At 36.4% G+C, this 19,743-nt stretch overlaps 1 protein-coding gene across 1 annotated transcript in view; it reads left to right on the forward strand.

Annotated features, from left to right (window-relative positions):
• LOC127432009 (receptor-type tyrosine-protein phosphatase H-like) overlaps window positions 1-19,504 on the forward strand; it is a 48,602-nt gene extending 29,098 nt beyond the window's left edge. Inside the window, exons 6-17 of the mRNA XM_051682738.1 lie at window positions 319-552; window positions 652-906; window positions 7,936-8,026; window positions 8,183-8,233; window positions 8,581-8,662; window positions 9,272-9,362; window positions 9,462-9,535; window positions 9,971-10,108; window positions 11,010-11,132; window positions 11,276-11,436; window positions 14,400-14,535; window positions 18,668-19,504. Of these exons, the coding sequence (XP_051538698.1) occupies window positions 319-552; window positions 652-906; window positions 7,936-8,026; window positions 8,183-8,233; window positions 8,581-8,662; window positions 9,272-9,362; window positions 9,462-9,535; window positions 9,971-10,108; window positions 11,010-11,132; window positions 11,276-11,436; window positions 14,400-14,535; window positions 18,668-18,805 (1,574 nt within the window). The 3' untranslated portion in view covers window positions 18,806-19,504. The remainder of the gene's footprint in view (window positions 1-318; window positions 553-651; window positions 907-7,935; window positions 8,027-8,182; window positions 8,234-8,580; window positions 8,663-9,271; window positions 9,363-9,461; window positions 9,536-9,970; window positions 10,109-11,009; window positions 11,133-11,275; window positions 11,437-14,399; window positions 14,536-18,667) is intronic.
• Window positions 19,505-19,743: the final 239 nt, after the last annotated feature.

The raw sequence follows: 19,743 nt of genomic DNA on the forward strand, positions 1-19,743 counted from the left end.
CCAAGACCCAGAGCTATAAGACCTCCTAAGACCCAGACAAATACAAGACCCGCTAAGACCAAGACCAATACCAGGACTGGACAGAACATGGTGAGATAACATGCCGACCTGTAGTTGATTTACTTATCACCTTAGCATGTTGGAAATGTCTGAGACCCAGATCCAGACCAAGACTTTACGTCTTGTGACCCAGATAAAGATATTAAGTAATGAAACCCAGACCCAGATCATGGCCTCATTTTTTGAGATCAAAACAACAAGATCAAGACTCCAAATTTGTTTGAAACGAACATATATTTTTTGTTGTATTTTCTGAAGCCACTGACTGTACGTCCATTAACTGGAAAGTCACCAACTCATCGATAACTGCTCAAGTGGAAGGTTGCACAACTGTAACAGCTGCAAACAGCACAGACAGTGAACAAAATGGCACTGTAAAGAACAACAAAGTGAACCTTGAAGATCTTTATCCTGGAGCAAAGTACACTGTTTTGCTGTGGTATGACTTGGACTCAGAGAAACTTTTACAGTGTACACATAATCTGACTATAGGTGAGTTTACTTGCTCTTGGTTAGACTGTGCTACTGTGATGCTGACTGGTTAAAATGAAATTACATATTAAATATTTCTATCCTTCTTTTTCTGTCTAGTTCCAAATAGCGTATCTCATCTTCGCTGTGGATATTTCTTTGGAGGTTATGGTCTGGCTGTATTTTGGGATCCTCCGTTTGGAGTTGTGGAAGTGGTGCAGGTGGAAGTTGATGGAAAAATTTTCAACCAGTCAAACAGCAGACAGGATGTTATGGGTCTGCAAGTTGCTCAGTTGTACACAGTGAACGCAACATCACTTTCTGGAGACTCGAGGAGTGATCCAGTTACAGTCAGATGTCAAACTGACCCAATGGGTAAAATAACCAGAAGAGGAGTCTGTTTATGTGTGTACATGTTTAACCACCTGAATCATAATTCGCTGTCACACATACAGCCTTTCCCAGAAAATTAACTGAAATTTTCAGTTTTGAGGTCATGTGTGAACACGTCCAAATGTCCAAAAATGTCTTAAAATTAGACAGATAGTGAAATTATTCCATTTATTCATAGGATATTAAAAAATATTTGAAATTTAAGAGCTGACTAAAGAGGAAACCTTGTAGTTTATGATTCTCCATGACTCAAATCTGAAGTCATACGGTGAGCAGCCAATGGAAATTGACTGCACATGGCCACAACACTCTTACGATCACAAGAATTCTTGCAAATTCAACCAATCTTCGCATTAATTGTGGTAGTTTGCAATTTTATATAATTTCTGCAAATGTTTCGCATAAACCACAAATCTGAGGTATTCCCATTGCTTTTCTCCATATTTGACGGCGGCAAAACAAATGCTTGAAAAGCTTGACACATTCTACCAGTAACAGTAACAGAGTAAGCGTCTCCTCCTCTGTGTCACTGCATGTCATTAACCCTGCATGTATGAACACCCAACGCCCAAGAACATTTGCTATGTTAAATTAAAATGAAACAGTTTTGCATTCACTATTAAATTCTAAACTTTCGCTGGACCACAGACAGCACACATACATCACAGCTAGCTTTTAACCTTCACTCTGAGTGTGGCAAATGAGACACTTATATGAAATACACTGATGAGCCAAAACATTTTGAAAACTCACAAGTGAAGCGAATAACGTTGATCATCTTCTAACAAGACCACATGTCAAGGTCTGGGTAGATTAGATGATAAGCAAACAATCAGTTCTCATAGTCAATGTGTTGAATGAAAGAGAAATGGGCAGGAGTAAAGACCTGAGCGACTTTGACAAGGGCCAAATTGTTATGGCCAGACGACTGGGTCAGAGCATCTCTGAAACGGTAAGTCTTGTGGGGTGCTCCCGGTAAGCAGTTGTGAGTACCTACTGACAGTGGTCTGAGGAGGGACAAACCACAAACCACTGACAGGGCTTTGGGCAAGCAAGGCTCATCGATACACGAGGGTTACGAAGGCAATCCTGTCTGGTCCGAACCGACAGAGGGTCTACTGTGGCATGTCACAGAAAATTGTAATAATGGTTATGGGAGGAATGTGTCACAACACACAGTGCAATGCACCCTGCTGTGCATGGGGCTACGTAGCCGCAGACTATTCAGAGTGCCCATGATGACCCCTGCCCGTGTTGCCCTGGCCTCCAAATTCCCCAGATCTCAATCAAATTGTGCATCTGTGGGATGTGCTGGACCAACAAGTCCGATCCACGGTGGCTCCACCTCACAATGATGGATCTGCTGCTTATGTCTTGGTGCCAAATACCACAGAACACCTTCAGGAGTCCATACTTCGGTGGGTCGGTGCTGTTTTGGCGGCACGTGGAGGACCAACAGCATATTAGGCAGGTGGTCATAATGTTTTGGCTCATCAGTGTATATGTTTATATATGGTTTGCACTGATTTAAAAAGGTCACATATATGTACATAGATTCAACATATATTTCAAAGTATTAAAAAGATTTTCATATATGTAACATATATATTTTCCAAATACTTAAGGAATTTGAATATATACATAAATGCTAAAATATATTAACTATAATTTTATTTGTCTGTAAAGTATACCGCCATATATCAGATTTCTGTATCAAATAATGTAATAATCGCAACACCCCTAATTATTGAATCCTCATTTGTGTTTTTAGTTTTTATTGTAGGTATATTTTAAGTTTTCGTGCATTGTCTGCAGAACATTTTTATACAAAAATAATGAAGGGTCTTCCAATAGTCATATCACAGGTTTCACATAAATGTATGGTATTTTTGTGTGTATTTATTATTTTTTGCTTGCTAACTGGCTCAGTGGGTAGTAGGGTTACTATTCTGTACAATTGAGCAGAGAAACTAAATTAGAATTTTTACCTTTAATATAAAAAATTTGATAATATTCTAATTTTAAAGTCAGCTGATTCTTAAACTGATGTTGTTTCCTTAGTCCACAAGAGAGCGCAATAAAAACATAAACCGTACAGCACTGTTATATTATTGCAAAGAACATTCCTGGCTGTTAAAAAAAGAGCATTTCATTTTCAACTAATGTGCATAAAATAAATTAATAAAAAGTTTTAGTCGGTCCTTATTCTCAAATGTTAATTCAAAAGTAAAATGAGGGGGGGAAACGCTTCAATAGGCAGTCCACACTTGCACTGATGCCACAGTATACTACCCCAGACACAAGCTATAATAACAGCAAAATACCACATAGTTTTTTATTCATTACAGTTGGATGTAGGGTAGCAATATTCCCAGACAGAAGTCGGTGGTGAAGCGGCTCAGACTCTGAGCTCAGGCCAGGGGCTGTTCAAGCAGACGAACACACTAGAATGGAACCGAACGCGAGGATCTCAAGACACGCATTTCCAAGTTGAACATACAGGTGCATCTCAATAAATTAGAATGTCGTGGAAAAGTTCATTTATTTCAGTAATTCAACTCAAATTGTGAAACTCGTGTATTAAATAAATTCAATGCACACAGACTGAAGTAGTTTAAGTCTTTGGTTCTTTTAATTGTGATGATTTTGGCTCACATTTAACAAAAACCCACCAATTCACTATCTCCAAAAATTAGAATACATCATAAGACCAATAAAAAAAAATTTTTTGTGAATTGTTGGCCTTCTGGAAAGTATGTTCATTTACTGTATATGTACTCAATACTTCGTAGGGGCTCCTTTTGCTTTAATTACTGCCTCAATTTGGCGTGGCATGGAGGTGATCAGTTTGTGGCACTGCCGAGGTGGTATGGAAGCCCAGGTTTCTTTGACAGTGGCCTTCAGCTCATCTGCATTTTTTGGTCTCTTGTTTCTCATTTTCCTCTTGACAATACCCCATAGATTCTCTATGGGGTTCAGGTCTGGTGAGTTTGCTGGCCAGTCAAGCACACCAACACCATGGTCATTTAACCAACTTTTGGTGCTTTTGGCAGTGTGGGCAGGTGCCAAATCCTGCTGGAAAATGAAATCAGCATCTTTAAAAAGCTGGTCAGCAGAAGGAAGCATGAAGTGCTCCAAAATTTCTTGGTAAACGGGTGCAGTGACTTTGGTTTTCAAAAAACACAATGGACCAACACCAGCAGATGACATTGCACCCCAAATCATCACAGACTGTGGAAACTTAACACTGGACTTCAAGCAGCTTGGGCTATGAGCTTCTCCACCCTTCCTCCAGACTCTAGGACCTTGGTTTCCAAATGAAATACAAAACTTGCTCTCATCTGAAAAGAGGACTTTGGACCACTGGGCAACAGTCCAGTTCTTCTTCTCCTTAGCCCAGGTAAGATGCCGCTGACATTGTCTGTGGTTCAGGAGTGGCTTAACAAGAGGAATACAACAACTGTAGCCAAATTCCTTGACACGGCTGTGTGTGGTGGCTCTTGATGCCTTGACCCCAGCCTCAGTCCATTCCTTGTAAATTTCACCCAAATTCTTGAATCGATTTTGCTTGACAATTCTCATAAGGCTGCGGTTCTATCGGTTGGTTGTGCATCTTTTTCTTCCACACTTTTTCCTTCCACTCAACTTTCTGTTAACATGCTTGGATACAGCACTCTGTGAACAGCCAGCTTCTTTGGCAATGAATGTTTGTGGCTTACCCTCCTTGTGAAGGGTGTCAATTATTGTCTTCTGGACAACTGTCAGATCAGCAGTCTTCCCCATGATTGTGTAGCCTAATGAACCAAACTGAGAGACCATTTTGAAGGCTCAGGAAACCTTTGCAGGTGTTTTGAGTTGATTAGCTGATTGGCATGTCACCATATTCTAATTTTTTGAGATAGTGAATTGGTGGGTTTTTGTTAAATGTGAGCCAAAATCATCACAATTAAAAAAACCAAAGACTTAAACTACTTCAGTTTGTGTGCATTGAATTTATTTAATACACGAGTTTCACAATTTGAGTTGAATTACTGAAATAAATGAACTTTTCCACAACATTCTAATTTATTGAGATGCACCTGTATTTCCTGACAAAGCGTTTAAAAAGTCATTGCTTGATCTGAGAGACACTAATAAGAGAGCAAGACGCAATGGCCACCTACTGTAAGGGGCTGTTCACAACGAACTCGTCGCTTTTGCAACCATCCATTTGTTTTTCTTTGTAAACGCGTGCTAGACAAACGTCTTTGTTTTGCTTTATTTTGTTTATTTAGCGTCTCGTGCAGGAGTGCTGTTTTTAGATGCTGTGTCTAATAAAAATTACTTTAAAAAGCATCTTGAGACATCTGCTTTCTGTTAAACTGTATTTGTTGCACTGTGTCTAGCCTTTTTAGAGCAAGAATGCGATCGATCTGAAGTCATCGTCAGTTCTTGGCACACATTCAAAATTCGAATGCACAGTTTTAGCATTCGAATGTGCATTTTTTTTCTTAAATTCAACGAATATTCACATTTCAAATTTGAATTTGACAGCCCTAGTGGGTAGCACTGTTGCCTCACAGCAAGAATGTCCCTGGTTCGAGTCCCAGCTCTCCCAGGGCCTTTCTGTGTGGAGACTGCATGTTCTCCCCATGTTCATGTTGGTTGGTGCTCCAGTTTCCCCCACAGTCCAAAAACATGCAGGTCAAGTGAATTGGACATTCTAAATTGCCCATAGGTGTGAGTGTGAGTGTAAATGTGTATGTCTGTGTGTTTTAGCCCTGGACTGATGGACTAGCCACCTGTCCAGGGTGTTTCCCTGCCTTCGGCCCGAGACAGCTGGGACAGGATCCAGCACTACTCGCGACCCTGCATAGGACAAGCGGCTATAGAAGATGGATGGACGGATGCTTGCTTACTGCATATTCATTTATTGTGCTCTAAAATGTTTACATGTAATTGCATATACAATGTCATTTACACAAATTAAAAAAGACGCAAATTGCATCGCAATAGTTGAGAAAATACGCAGCAAATTCAGTCATTTTGGGCTGTAATAATCAGGAATAAGCCTTGTGGGACTGAACACTGGACCACAAAGAAATGGAGATGGCGAACAAGTGCTCAAAATGGAGAAAACATTTAATGCCACTCAACTCCAACACGTCGCAATCTCCGTCTTTCCACCCAAGACCACACCCAAATGCATTCAGCCTATTTCTTTTGAAATACTCTCTCAGAACAGAGAAGCAGCAACATCAACGGCAGCACTCCCATACATAGATGTTTGATTACATCTGTAATGTATATCCTAGAACGGTGCTGTGTGTTTCCACATGAGTTTGTGATCAGATCGACTGCACAGCCGGAATGTTCCACAGTCGTTTTGTGTGTGATGACCAGTTTTTGTTTGATGCCATTTACACAGTCGGTTAGTATTTTTAGATTCTGTTCAGATTTTAGAAGTGGTATAGTGTAATCCAGCCTAAATGTGCTTCTCTTCATCTGAGCAGATGAAGAAATTTGTTGACTGATAAAATAACGAACTACATCTCAGAGTTTAATGGCATTTTGGTGCTGATGTGAGAATGGTCGCAAAACGGAAAAAAACACATCTGGATGTGTAAATAGCAGATGAGGTACATTTCCCAGTAGAGGCTATCCAACAATTTTACTGCAATTTACCAGGTTGCATGTGTGGAAGGGGCTACAGTGTCACACGTGTATTTTATATCACAGATACAAATCAAAGAAGTACTACAATAAATGTTTCATATTAATGAAACACAATGAAACAGCCATGTCTGTTTGCTGTTTCCATATAGTGTTTTAAATCTGAAGAAACATTTTGGCTTAAGTACAATTTGAAAGTGATATGTGTAATTTATTCAGTATTATGATACTATTCTCCTAGTTTAATTTGCAGAGACAACCTTAAGTATGTAAACCATTTGTTGCTAACAAGTTGATAAATAAGGACTACAACTACCACAAAGATGCAAGTGTCCATGCTTGATACATTAGAGTAGTCCTTATGTAGCGATAGGATAGCAGCACAGTGGTTTTAAAATTCACATTTTAGGTATACTGTGTGTAATTTATGTTGCAGAACAAACATGAAAGTCACCTGAATTAATGTTACCCTTATCAAATCGAAAATCCTATTGTAAAAGTCACAGAGGGAACCCATGGTGGATTAGCCTTCTGGGTTGGCCTACAAATTGGCGCCATGACTGAATAGCTCTATAAACATTTAATATACATATGCATCTATCACACTGTTTGAAAGTTTAACCATGACACTTAAAAATGATGTGTTAGCAGGAGACACGTATTATAAAATCACTTACCAACCTTGTCTGTGCAAAGTAATGCTCTAAATTTCGACTCATGTTGTACATTTACTCATTTGGCAGATGCTTTTATCCAAAGCCACTTACAGTCCCCTTATTATAGGGACAATCCCCCCAGAAAAATCTGGAGTTAAATGCCTTGCTCAAGGACTCAGTGGTGGTGGCTGTGGGGATCACACCGGCAACTTTCTGCTAACCAGTTCTGTGTTTTAAATCCAGTAAACCCCATAACTTTGCTTTACTGATAATCATGCAGTGTTAAGGGTTGAAATGTTACTATTCCACAGGATGTTTATATGGAGCAAACTCCACCTACTGGAATCATGTTGGAAAATCATAATCTGAAGATCATTTGCCTAGAAAAGCAGCCCCACCTCAAAAAGAACATTTAGAAAAATGTACAGATCAAATAATAAGCATTTGACTGAATAATTAATTTAGGTGCCTCAACGTAAAATAACAGCTGCACATTTCTGTTTTTTAAACCTCCGGTACACTTGCCGCATAGACTCCCATTGTTATTTTTTTAAACTGAGGGATGAGTCAGAATAATTTTCTGTGCTGATCACAGATGTATTTAACCTGGAATATTCCTTTAAATCTTTGATAGACCTATGTCTGAGCCAAATTATATTAATATTATTCATGTTCAGTGTTTGTTTGTGTGTGTTTTTCACAGGAGTTATTGCAGGTGTGCTTGTGTTTTTCCTGTTGCTTATCATTATTTGTGTTGCGGTCTTTATATGGTTCCGCAGACCAAAGCTCACTAGGTATGATTTTTTTAAATTAATTTATTTATTTATTTTATTGCCTGTGTTTGAAAGATTATGGGTTTAAGGTTTCATTTATGATAAAATGTTACAAGAGTTGTACAAATTAATACTTAAAAATGAGTAATGACCCATCTTATTTTTTGTTGCCTTTAGAGGGACCAAACTGCCCGTGGAGTCAAAAAAAGTAGCTAATAACAAGTACAAGTATGTGTGACTTCATTATATAGATAATATTAAATAATACAGTGGACTCAAATGTATTTGTGCACTTAAGTCACATAACAAATTTCAGAATGTTGTGAAATTAGACAACAGATAACAAACCCACCACACATAACAAACCCATCTATACTTCTTTTTGTGTTTTTTTTTTTTTTTTTTTGCTTAATAAGGGCCTTGTTCTATACTTCGTTCTATTTATTTCTAGTGCAATGACATTCAGGTATTTTAAAGTGTGGTTTTAAGTGTCCAGTTACCTTTTGGGGACACTTGTCTATAATGTTTTATGACTTTGTTGATATAATAACTAATAATTGTGAAATGTTTTTCAGACAAATTCCCCTGGAGAAATTCCCTGAACACTTTCAAAACATGAGTCGTGATGAGAACAGAGGTTTCAGTGAGGAATATGAGGTAGGCATGGACAAAAATAAAATATACTGTATGAGTGTAAGTACTAGCATATAGAAGTTATTTTTAGAGGTCGACCAAAAGTGTATTTTGCCAGTACTGTTAACTAAGGTGGTGGAAAAGTAAAAAATGAATAAAATCCCAAAAGCAGTATATTGTGCAGCCAAAATTCTAATAATAACAAGAAAATTAATATTTGGTGCATAATGTGGGATTTTTAACTATAAACAAGCCTGAAATACACCAGGGACATTTATTTAAAAATAACAGTGTCTTAGCTCTGTTACAATATTCAGTATGTACTTATTTAACAAGTTAAGCTTTTTATAGCCAATATATTCACCAGATGAAAAGTTTTGTATATATATATATATATATAGTGTATGTATATATTTTCACCTGATGAGGTTTATTTATGAGGGGGAAAAAAGAGGAATAAATTATTTCTAATAACCGATAGTTATCCCTGTTTGTATTCTGTGTAGCTAGTTTAGACTGTTGTTGCATAATATAAAAATTGTATGTGTAAAATATGCCTCTCTACTAATCATCAGGTTAATTCTGAACATTGGGATTGTTTTATTATATCTTTTTTTAATATGTTTTTGACAGGACTTGAGTTCAGTGGGTGTTGAACAGTCTCAATGTGTAGCTCTCCTGCCTGAAAACAAGAACAAAAACCGATTCTCCAATGTTCTAGCCTGTGAGTGTTTCATAGACCTTCATATGTACTTACCCAGTTATTATGACAAAATTATTTTGATCTTGATAAAAGTTATCCTGTCCCTTTCTCTGTCTTTAGATGACTGTTCTAGAGTGCATCTCACTATACATGATGAGGGAGATTCTGATTATATTAATGCCAACTACATGCCTGTGAGTATCACACTGTATACGTATTGTACATACTCCATACTACTGTCAACACGACTACACACTCTCAGACCAGCTACAGTACAGCATTGCACATTAAAGTCAATATAAATCCAAATCACTCTATTTACTTTACAAATACACATTCCTGGTCTTATTGTGCATGATTAATTGGTTGATTAATTTTTTTAATTTGAAAGAAAAATAAAGTTTGTCTCTGTAAACAAAATTTGCTTCAAATTTGTTTCAAGTTACACTTCTCAAACTTCCCTAGCTTGCTCAGCTTGCGGCACAAATCCCTCTTATTTTTCTATCCCCACCAACCATTTTTACCATCTAAACAATTCCCAATGGATTAAACCAAATCCTGCCATGCATATTTGTAGAATTAATATGTGTGTGTGTGTGTGTGTGTGTGTGTGTGTGTGTGTGTGTAAGGGTTTTGGCAGTGCTAACAGGCAGTACATCGCTACTCAAGGCCCCCTCCCCACCACCATCAATGATTTCTGGAGAATGATTTGGGAGAAAAGATCACAGGTCATCGTTATGGTAACCAACTGCATTGAGAGTGGAAGGGTAAGACAACATTCAGAATGGATACTATGTAGTATACAATGTATACTGCCTAGTTTAAATAGTATATGAAACGGTACACATTATATAAGGATAAATGTTTCAAGCTAAATTCTACATTGTTGTCACATGACCTCATCACGTTGCATGTTTAATTTAGTGACAAGTCAATGGCATTGTATTGTTGGATACAGCACCCAGTGCTATATACTAAATTTTGACAAATGTAGAAGGCATTGTTTCCCCCAATCATGCATCTGTCCTTGTTTATATATTTTTTATCAATGATGAAAATAATTTTGTATGAGATACCTTGCAATTGTGACTGTGACTCTGTCATAATCAAACAAAAAACTGAAGTCCCCCCCCCCCCCCCCCCTCGTTTGTACGAGGTGGTATCACCCAACTAGTATCGCGATTAATCCTTGGAAAGATCAGTTTTTATTAAAAATAAGCATCCAGTGTAAAATGTCTCCAAAGTGATATAAAATGTTTTGAGATTTAAATGTGAATGCAGGGAGGATTTGGTTTTCAGAGCATCAAGTGACCCTAGGAATAAAACTTTGTGTCTCACAAGAAACAGTCAGTGGCTGACAACATGTGCAATTTCGGTTACCCACACAAAACTTCCATATGAATTTAGAAAACATGAAATATATCACATGATTCAGATGTGATGAGCAGGTAAGAATTTTAATTTTCAGAAAGCTAATTCTTCATGCTTTTTCTGAAAGTTTGATAAAATACACAGTGTATAAATATTTAAGAGTATGCACTGAATATAATTTTCTATTTCTCTGTGCATTAATTTTAAATGTTATTATGCACTGTGTTATGTGTTGTGCTAGTGCAATGTGATTTTAATTGATTGATTGTTTTTTTAATTTTCGTATTCTTTCTCCAGACCAAGTGTGAGCAGTACTGGCCCCTGGACTATACACCGTGTCTCTATGGAGACCTGCTGGTCACAGTCACATCTGAAGAAAAAGCTCGAAGTTGGACTCTGCGAGAATTTACTGTCAAAAATGTGAGCTGAAATATTTTTTTCCATCATTCCAGTAAAATGTAACAACTTTTTAGTTCTTGAAATGTCTCTCAAAGCAGCATTTCTGTTGGTAAGGTAAGCATGAGACAATCTACCTCTGTCATTAATATTTTTGTGCATTATAGAAAAACACCTCTGAGACACGAATGTTGAGACACTGTCACTTCACGGCGTGGCCGGATCATGGTGTTCCGTTAAGCACAGAGGAGCTGATCCAATTCAGAGAACTCGTTCGTCAACGCATCGAGAGCTCTTCCTCTGCTGGACCAACTGTTGTACACTGCAGGTGACCACCACAATGACCTCATTTAAAAAAAGAACCCTTTGATCTGTTCAAAGACATTCAAACTCCTGAGACACATGACAAGATTTTTTATATATATAATGGACATCAGAACTCAGAAAAATTAAGGTTAAACACTTACTGCCAAAAATTATGTTTTTCATTCACAAATCAATGTTTAAGTTTCAGGCTAATGTTCTTCTTTAAAGTGTCCTCTGTAACACTGATGTGATAAAATGTTGAAAAAGATGTTTATATATTGTATTTTGTTTTCACACTAGTATACATATGAATTAACATGTTCTAACAGGCATTTAATCTAAAGTGTCTTTCATATCAGAAATCTCAACTTTCATACATTCAAGAACCAGGCTTTGCAAGGAACACAGAATGATTTTTGTAAGCATACCTTAAGGCCTTTGCACACCAAACTCGAATTCAGTTCGGTGCAATTTTTCACAGCGGTCAGCATTTTGAATCGAAACTATAGAGCGTTCTTACCTGGAGCGAACATTCGCACCGTAACGTGCAGCGACAAAGCGAAGGTTTTTTTTTACGGTGAGTGTGTAGAATTTTTTTCTTTGCCCGCCAAATGAAAGCCCTGACCAATAATCAGGGTTGGGAGGGTTCCTTTTGAAATGTATTCCACTACAGATTACACAATACATGCTGTAAAATGTATTTTGTAATGTATTCCGTTAGATTAATCAAGGTCAGTAATATATTCTAAATACTTTGGATTACTTCTTCAGCACTGGTAGATTTTTTCACTTGTTTTAACTATAAAAACTCTGCCAGGACAGTAAGACAAAATACACATGTTAAAAATACATTCTCTGAAAACCTAAATATCTTATGCAGTGTTGATTCTAAAACAAGATCAATCAAATAAGGATTTTTAGATATCTTTACAGGAAAACAATACAAAAATTATTATCAAGAATAAGAGTTTTGCCCTAATATCAAAGATCTTACTAGAAAAAATAAATTATGATACAACTTGAATTTTCTTGATAAAAATATGATCGTGTCTGGTAATGTGCATGTAAAATGGCTAGAAATAGCATTTTATCTTAGCATAAAGCTGACAATTTACACAAGGTTTATTTCTATTTCTTCTGCTCCAAACGTACATCTCTGTCTGCTCGTATGAATGTAACACATCATAAGAAAGTGTTTCACTGCGTTCGAATGCACTTTGGATTGCATCATTTATATGTATAAATGTTTTCCATCTGAAAGAACTAAATATTAAATGAAACAAATGACAATAAAATGCAAAGTAATCTCTTTGTCATGTTTATTCTGTTGGTTCATGTTTTTATTTTATTTTGAAAATCTAGTTCCTTGTCATGTGGTCCCCTGGTCATGTGATTTCATGTTTCCCTCCATGTTCATGTGTCCTGTTTTTATTGGTTTATTGTCTTGTTATCTTGTTTAGAGTTCTTAGTGTTCATTGGTTATCGTTGTTATGTGTTCTTCCATGTCCAAGTATTAAACCCTAATGTTTGCCATTGTCCATTGTCAGGTATTGTGTTAATGTAACTTTGTGAGATAGATCATGTCATGTCAAGTTCATGTTTATGTTTTATTCATGTTTGTAGTTAGGGTTTATTTGGTCTCACTTTTGATAATAAAATTGCACTTAGGTTCTTTAGTCCATCATTATCGTCTTTGTCATTGCCAGCGTCAGCCCGTCTTTACACTCTTCAGTAATCAAAATAGTTTTTGAATGTAACTGTATTCTAATTACAAATGATTTAAATTGTAACTGTAGTGGAATACAGTTACTAATATTTTGTATTTTAAATACGTATTCCCGTTACATGTATTCCATTACTCCCCAGCTGTAACCTCATGGTTGCACTGGAATGATTACACATCACAACAGACACGAGAGTGAGTGTTTGACAGGTTTAGAAGTCGGATGGAGCGCAACATGGGTCTCTCCATTCCTTCAGATCCTGCGTCACCCCCATCAGGTATTAGTTTCACCAAGTACAACTCGCGTATTTGTTAACTGCGCCCTCTTTTCTGCATTTTTCAGTTTATGCAGACACATTTGTAGATCGTTCCTTCAATACATAAATATATGCCTGCTAACCTCTCAAAAATAATTTGTTTTTATCGACTTACCTTTGTATTCATGCAGATAACCCTCAAAAAACAACTTGTAACCTTTGTTGAGTTTAGATTTAATCATTGATGGATGATGCGGTCAACATCTCAAAACATAAATGCAGGCAAAACCTTTATGGACTGTGAAAACACATACACCTCGTAGCGGCCATACCCAACTATGACGACTTTGGCTTCACAAATGCTGAAGTGTGAAAAGGGTCTATTGTAAAGGCGTGAATGTGCTAACGGCAAACATTTGCTTAGCTTTCTATGGGAAAGGGCCATTCGTCAATGGTTCACCTCTCATAATCACATCGCATTTGGTGTGAAAAGGCCTTTAGTGGGTTTGGGCAAATTTTTAATATTAACATGTTTAGTGGGCAGTTTGTTCTACCAAGACATATTGTTTGTTAACATATACATATTGTAATTTAATATTATTTAGGAATAGTACACTATTCACCTTAAGTGTTTAACCACAGGTGATACCATTCACTAATGTCCCCTTCAGAGTTTCTTTCTTGTATAAGAAAATCTAACTCTGCTGAGATTTTTATAATAAACTATTTGAAAATCAGTCAAATACTAATGATAATTACAAAAAAATATATATATAATCTGTTTACATTTTGCTTTGCAATTTAACTGCAAATTTAACAGGAGCGCGAGCTGCACAATAGCGGAGCAAGTAAAGCGAGTGTTTGGATCAATAATCAATACACAGCACAGCAACATGAAGAATGAACATTAATGCAAAGGCCAAATATTTAAGAACAAATACAATGTTTCCCTTCAATATTGCCACAATGATCATCATTAACTGTAAATGTTGTTGATAACTGTAGTGCTGGAGTGGGCCGCACTGGAACACTGATTGCTCTGGACGTCCTGCTACAACAGCTGCAGACAGATAAGGCTGTGGGCATCGCAGCATTTGTCCATCGCATGAGACTCAGCCGACCATTCATGGTGCAAACTGAGGTGAAGCTCTGTTTTCAATGCATGTTGATACAAGCAATCAGGAATATAAGACTACAATGTTATGGAATGTTGTAGCTGAAAACAATGTCACTGATATTCAGAAATGCTTCTGCTGTGCTATGAAAAGGTCATAATATCCCAATAAAGCCTAAAAAAAAAAAAAAGTCAAACAGTTGACAAAAGAGATTTCTTGATGATAATCCACCGGAAATTAATCTGCCACAAGTTTACAGTCGAACTGCAGTGGACCTTACTGACCTCTGCCTGCATCACCTTGGTCAAAGGATGGACTACAGTCTTAAAATGGAATACATAGATAATAAATTAATTGCAGCCTTCATCAGCCAATTAACAATAGACAATGCATCTGTTTGCACTTCCGCAGTTAATTAAGAATGTAAATTCTAAGACTTTAGTCATTAATCTTACAGTTAATACAACATCTTTTTGTTTAAACAATGGCCCCTAACACTTACTTAGTTTACTAATTTTAAATCTTGACTTGTACTACACATAAATAACTAATATTGACATTATATTCATGCTGTTAGCCAGAGGGGAACTGGCCCCCACAGTGAGCCTGGTTTCCACCAAGGTTATTTTTTTCTCCTTTAAGCAACATCTTATGGAGTTTTGTGTTCCTTGCCACAGTCGCCTTTAGCTTGCTCACTGGGGGTCTAAATATAAATATAATTATTTTCTATTATATATTTATTTTAAGGCACAATTTACAGTCATTAAATTTTTTTATAAACCGCACTATTATGACTCGAAGACATTACTATATTACAGCTTTTTCCTTTGAAGCATAATTTTCAGTACAGCTGCTTTGAAATTATGTGTGTTGTGAAAAGTACTATATAAATAAAAATGACTTGACTTGGCTTCAAAGTCCTTCATAAAAAAGTTCAAACGAGCTCCGAGGTGAATCGCAACATTACAAACTTTGATCTGAAGCAAAAATTATTTGAAAATCATACAAAAAATAAAGGTACAAGACCTTGTGTACTTAAAGGATTAGTTCACACCAAAATTATAATTGTCTCATGATTTACTCACCTTTAAGCCATCCCAGATGTGTATTTCTTTCCTTCTTCATCAGAACTGCAATTGAGATTTTTATAAGCACATTTCAGCCAGGGCTTGACATTAACTTTTTGGCTCACTGGCCACTGTGGCTGGTGGTATTCCAAAGTCACTAGCCACTCAGCGTTTTCACTAGCCAAAGTCCCCTGCCCCACAAAACTGATAAAGGTAACTGGAGACTGTAACTGCATGCATTTCTTTGGACATTTTATTTGAAAGAGAATGATATGAGTTCAGCAGGACACAGGTGATTTAAGTCACCTTTATATCTGAAGGCAAACTGTCCATTGTCCATGGAAGCCCAGATGGTAACCCTTTTAACCAAACACTTGCCTTCATAAAAGTTTACCATTGGGTTTACCATTTTTTAACCGTGGCATTTGTAATAAAGCAACAATCAAACCACATTATTACTGTGGTGATGCTAATGTATAGTCTTTCTTAAAAAATAAATAAATAAATAAATAAAAATAAAAATCTAGTTAATGAAAAGACTTATAGCCTAAACCTTTAACTATAACTTTCACAGTTTTAATTCCACTGAGTACAAAAAGAGATGTTAGATTGATTAAACTCAGTCACCACTAACTTTCATTGCACCTTTTTCCATAAATGGAAAAATACATTAATCTTTTTTCCATTCATGGAAGAAAGTCCTATAGATTTGGATCAAGATAAAGGTGAGAAAATGATGACAGAATAATATTAATCAGTTAAGTCTTACATATATTTGCCCTAATTGATTTAATATGCATCTATACCAGATACCAGTTAGTGTTACTGCATTAAAAACATTTTAGTTTGAATGATGATATGTATTTTAAAAACCTTGTAATCAATGTTGTCTTACACGGTTGTCTCTTTACCTCATCAGTGCTGTTTAATATCAGGGCTGTTTTGGCAGTTTGACAGGTTTGACTTCTCTCAGTAGAAGTTAATATTAATGCGTTACATTAGTTTTGTGGTCTCTGCTGGCCGCCGCGATAACCTGACTGAATCACACGTTTTGCTCTGCGCTGAGCTATGGTTCTATCTCTGGAGCACACTGATGTGCGCTGCGGCGGTTTAAGTGAAAGCACGCTTCATTCGCCCTGTGAAAATGCACGTGTCAGATGTGACATATTTACGGCTTATAAGGCGCTTAACGTGAGATGAATACAATTAAATTTGCTTCATCTGCAGCCACCCGCTAAAGTGGCTAGTAAGGGTGATGGAGTTACCCGCCAAACCCAATTTCTGCCTGCATTTGGCGGGTTGACGGGTGTTAATGTCAAGCCCTAATTTCAGCTCTGTTTGTCCATACAATGAAAGTGAATGGGTGCCGTGACGCTGCTGGCTGTTTGATGGTCCAAAAGGCATATTTAGGCAGCATAAAAGTAATCCACACAACTCCAGTTGATCAATGAATGTCTTCTGAATCAAATTGATAAGTTTGTGTAAGAAACAAATCGATAATTAAAACGTTTTTAACTTTAAATCATTAATTCCGGCCAGCGCTGTATTTCTGTTGTAAACAAAGCACTGAACTGTAGGCCAATGATAGGCTTATATTATTTCAATAATATGGAAATAAACAATATATTGCATTCTAAAGCCACTTTTTGTATTGTCTTTTTTCATGCTTTACTTGTGTGCCAAATAATGTATATTATTATTATTTTAGAATACATACTGTATGTATTTTATTTATAATTATTTAAATATAACTATTTATAATTATTTATTAATTATATATTTAGATTATTGTTATTTGAGGGTCTTTCTCAGCAAATATTTATGAATGCGATTAATTGCGATTCATTCGCTTAATTAATCGGCATACCGTGTAATTAATTTGATTAAAATTTTTTTAAAAAGCCCTAGTTATCATTAATATTGTAATATCCCTGATGTACAAAATGCAAAGACATTGTTGCCAGTTGTCATTTATTCATCAACAAAAACAAAATCAAATCAGGCCAATATAAGTTGTGATACTTGCGATTATTACAGACTAATGCTGTTAGTTATACAGGGGACTAGTCCCTAACTACCTTATTCCATAACAATGAAGCTGAAACTCTGTTTCCGTTACAATATAAAATGATTGGTGTCCTCCACAGTCCTGCTTGAGTGGTCATGCAATGAAGATTTAATAAAACCAGTCATTATTTCAAAACCGATTATGAAACGATAGTGGTATTTTCGACAACTATAGCTGTTGTTCATATTTCATAACTCGAAATTTGCTATGCACAATACAGTAAGATAATTGGCTTAGTGTGTTCTCCGTGTTATTTATAATTTTTTAACTGTTTAAGTTCTCCTGCATTGTTGTCGCCGGGGTATCCATGGCACCAGCAGAAAAGGCACAACTCACTTCCAGAAAGGGGTGTGGGGAGCAGCAGCTCCTTTGCATTTAAAGCTACAGGCACTAAAACAGCCCTTTGGAACAGGGCAACAAAACAGGAGTATAAAGGCATGGTAGATTAAATTATCTGTGAGGTGTTTTGAGCTGAAACTTGACAGACACATTCTGGGGACACCTGAGACTTATATTACATTGTGTAAAAAGGGGCATAATATGTCCTCTTTAAAGGTGCAGTATGTTAGATTCAGAAGCCCTTGTTATTAATGACACCTGTTGCCGTTAAGTGAACTGCAGCCAGCTACCTGTTGCTCGTGCTCACGCTCGTGCACACACTACATAGGGACGCGAGCGAGCGAGCATCGACCAAAACAATGACGTAACGTACAAAAAGACTGAACGTGATTCACTGGCATCATGCTGACAGATGAGGTTGCATGATTAAAATTACACAGTTATGATTGTTTCACTACAAACTTTGAGACTAAACTAAAACTACTTATCAGATAACATAGCATACTGATACACACATACAGCTACATACTATCGAACTATACCAGACAGTTTACTGCTGCACTGTAATGTTGCACTATTGTATGTTTTGATTTATTTTATTATTACAAATGGGTAATAAGGTAGATGTGTAGCCATGGTAGACACCTTCAACTGTCTCATGTTTGTCATTTCTGTCTTTTATAGACTCAATATGTGTTTCTGCACCAGTGCATCATGGACACCCTGCAGCCCAAGACAGAGGCTCGCTATGAAAAATCAGACATGATCTACGCCAATGCAATGGCTTTGAAAGCAGATGAAAAAGGATATTTAAACAATTAACAAATATGCTAGAACATCACAATAAAATGTCAAATGATTTATATTTGTTATCAAAACTGTGTTCATAAAGTAAAAGTTGACATTTCTGTCAGTATAATGCAATGTCACATTCAATACCATTTCATGCCCCCATGAAATGGCTTGATAAGCACAATTTTGTGTCCTGTGTTGACGTTTTTCCTATTGAAACAGGAAGTGAGGTGGGACATATTAGAAAGCCAGCCCTTAATAGTAAACCATAATGCAATGCTTGCTAGTCAGTTGCAGGTGGTCTCAGGAAGTCAGAAATTGAATGGCTAGCATGTTCCCATTCAGGGGTTGCATTTACCGAAAATTCTGTCATTTACCGATAAAAAAATAAAAATAAATAAAAAATAAATAAATACAAATATTGAATCTGCACATTTTAAGTGTGTGTATCTATATTTGTATACTAAAAGGCAAAAATCTTTTATTTAAACACTCCACTGCTAATTGATTGTGAGTTTGATTTATAGGACTGAACAATATTGGCCATGATATTTTTTTTAGCATAAGCCATAAGCACAAAGAATTTATTATTTAAACTTTGTATAACTGCCAGTCTTTATCTAAATGTCTCTGTATACTGTCTTTTTTTCTGTATATTGTCTTGTTTTCTGAATGTGTGCTTTATGTGAGCAAAAAGGTAAAAAATTGTATAGTGAATGTACAAACCCAATTCCGAAAAAGTTGGGACAGTAAGAAAAATGCTAATAAAAGCAAAAATTATATTCACCCTTTGCTATATTGAAAACACTTCAACTAAATATTATATGATGTTTTACCTTGTGAATTTCATTGGCTTTTTTTTTTTTTTTTTAAATGTACAGTAATTTCAAATCAGATAATTGCAACACTCCAAAAAAGTTGGGACAGTCGAGTATTTACCACTGTGAGACATCAGCATTTCTTCTAAT

The sequence above is a fragment of the Myxocyprinus asiaticus genome, chromosome 41, assembly GCF_019703515.2.
Source record: "Myxocyprinus asiaticus isolate MX2 ecotype Aquarium Trade chromosome 41, UBuf_Myxa_2, whole genome shotgun sequence".
Lineage (NCBI taxonomy): Eukaryota > Metazoa > Chordata > Actinopteri > Cypriniformes > Catostomidae > Myxocyprinus > Myxocyprinus asiaticus.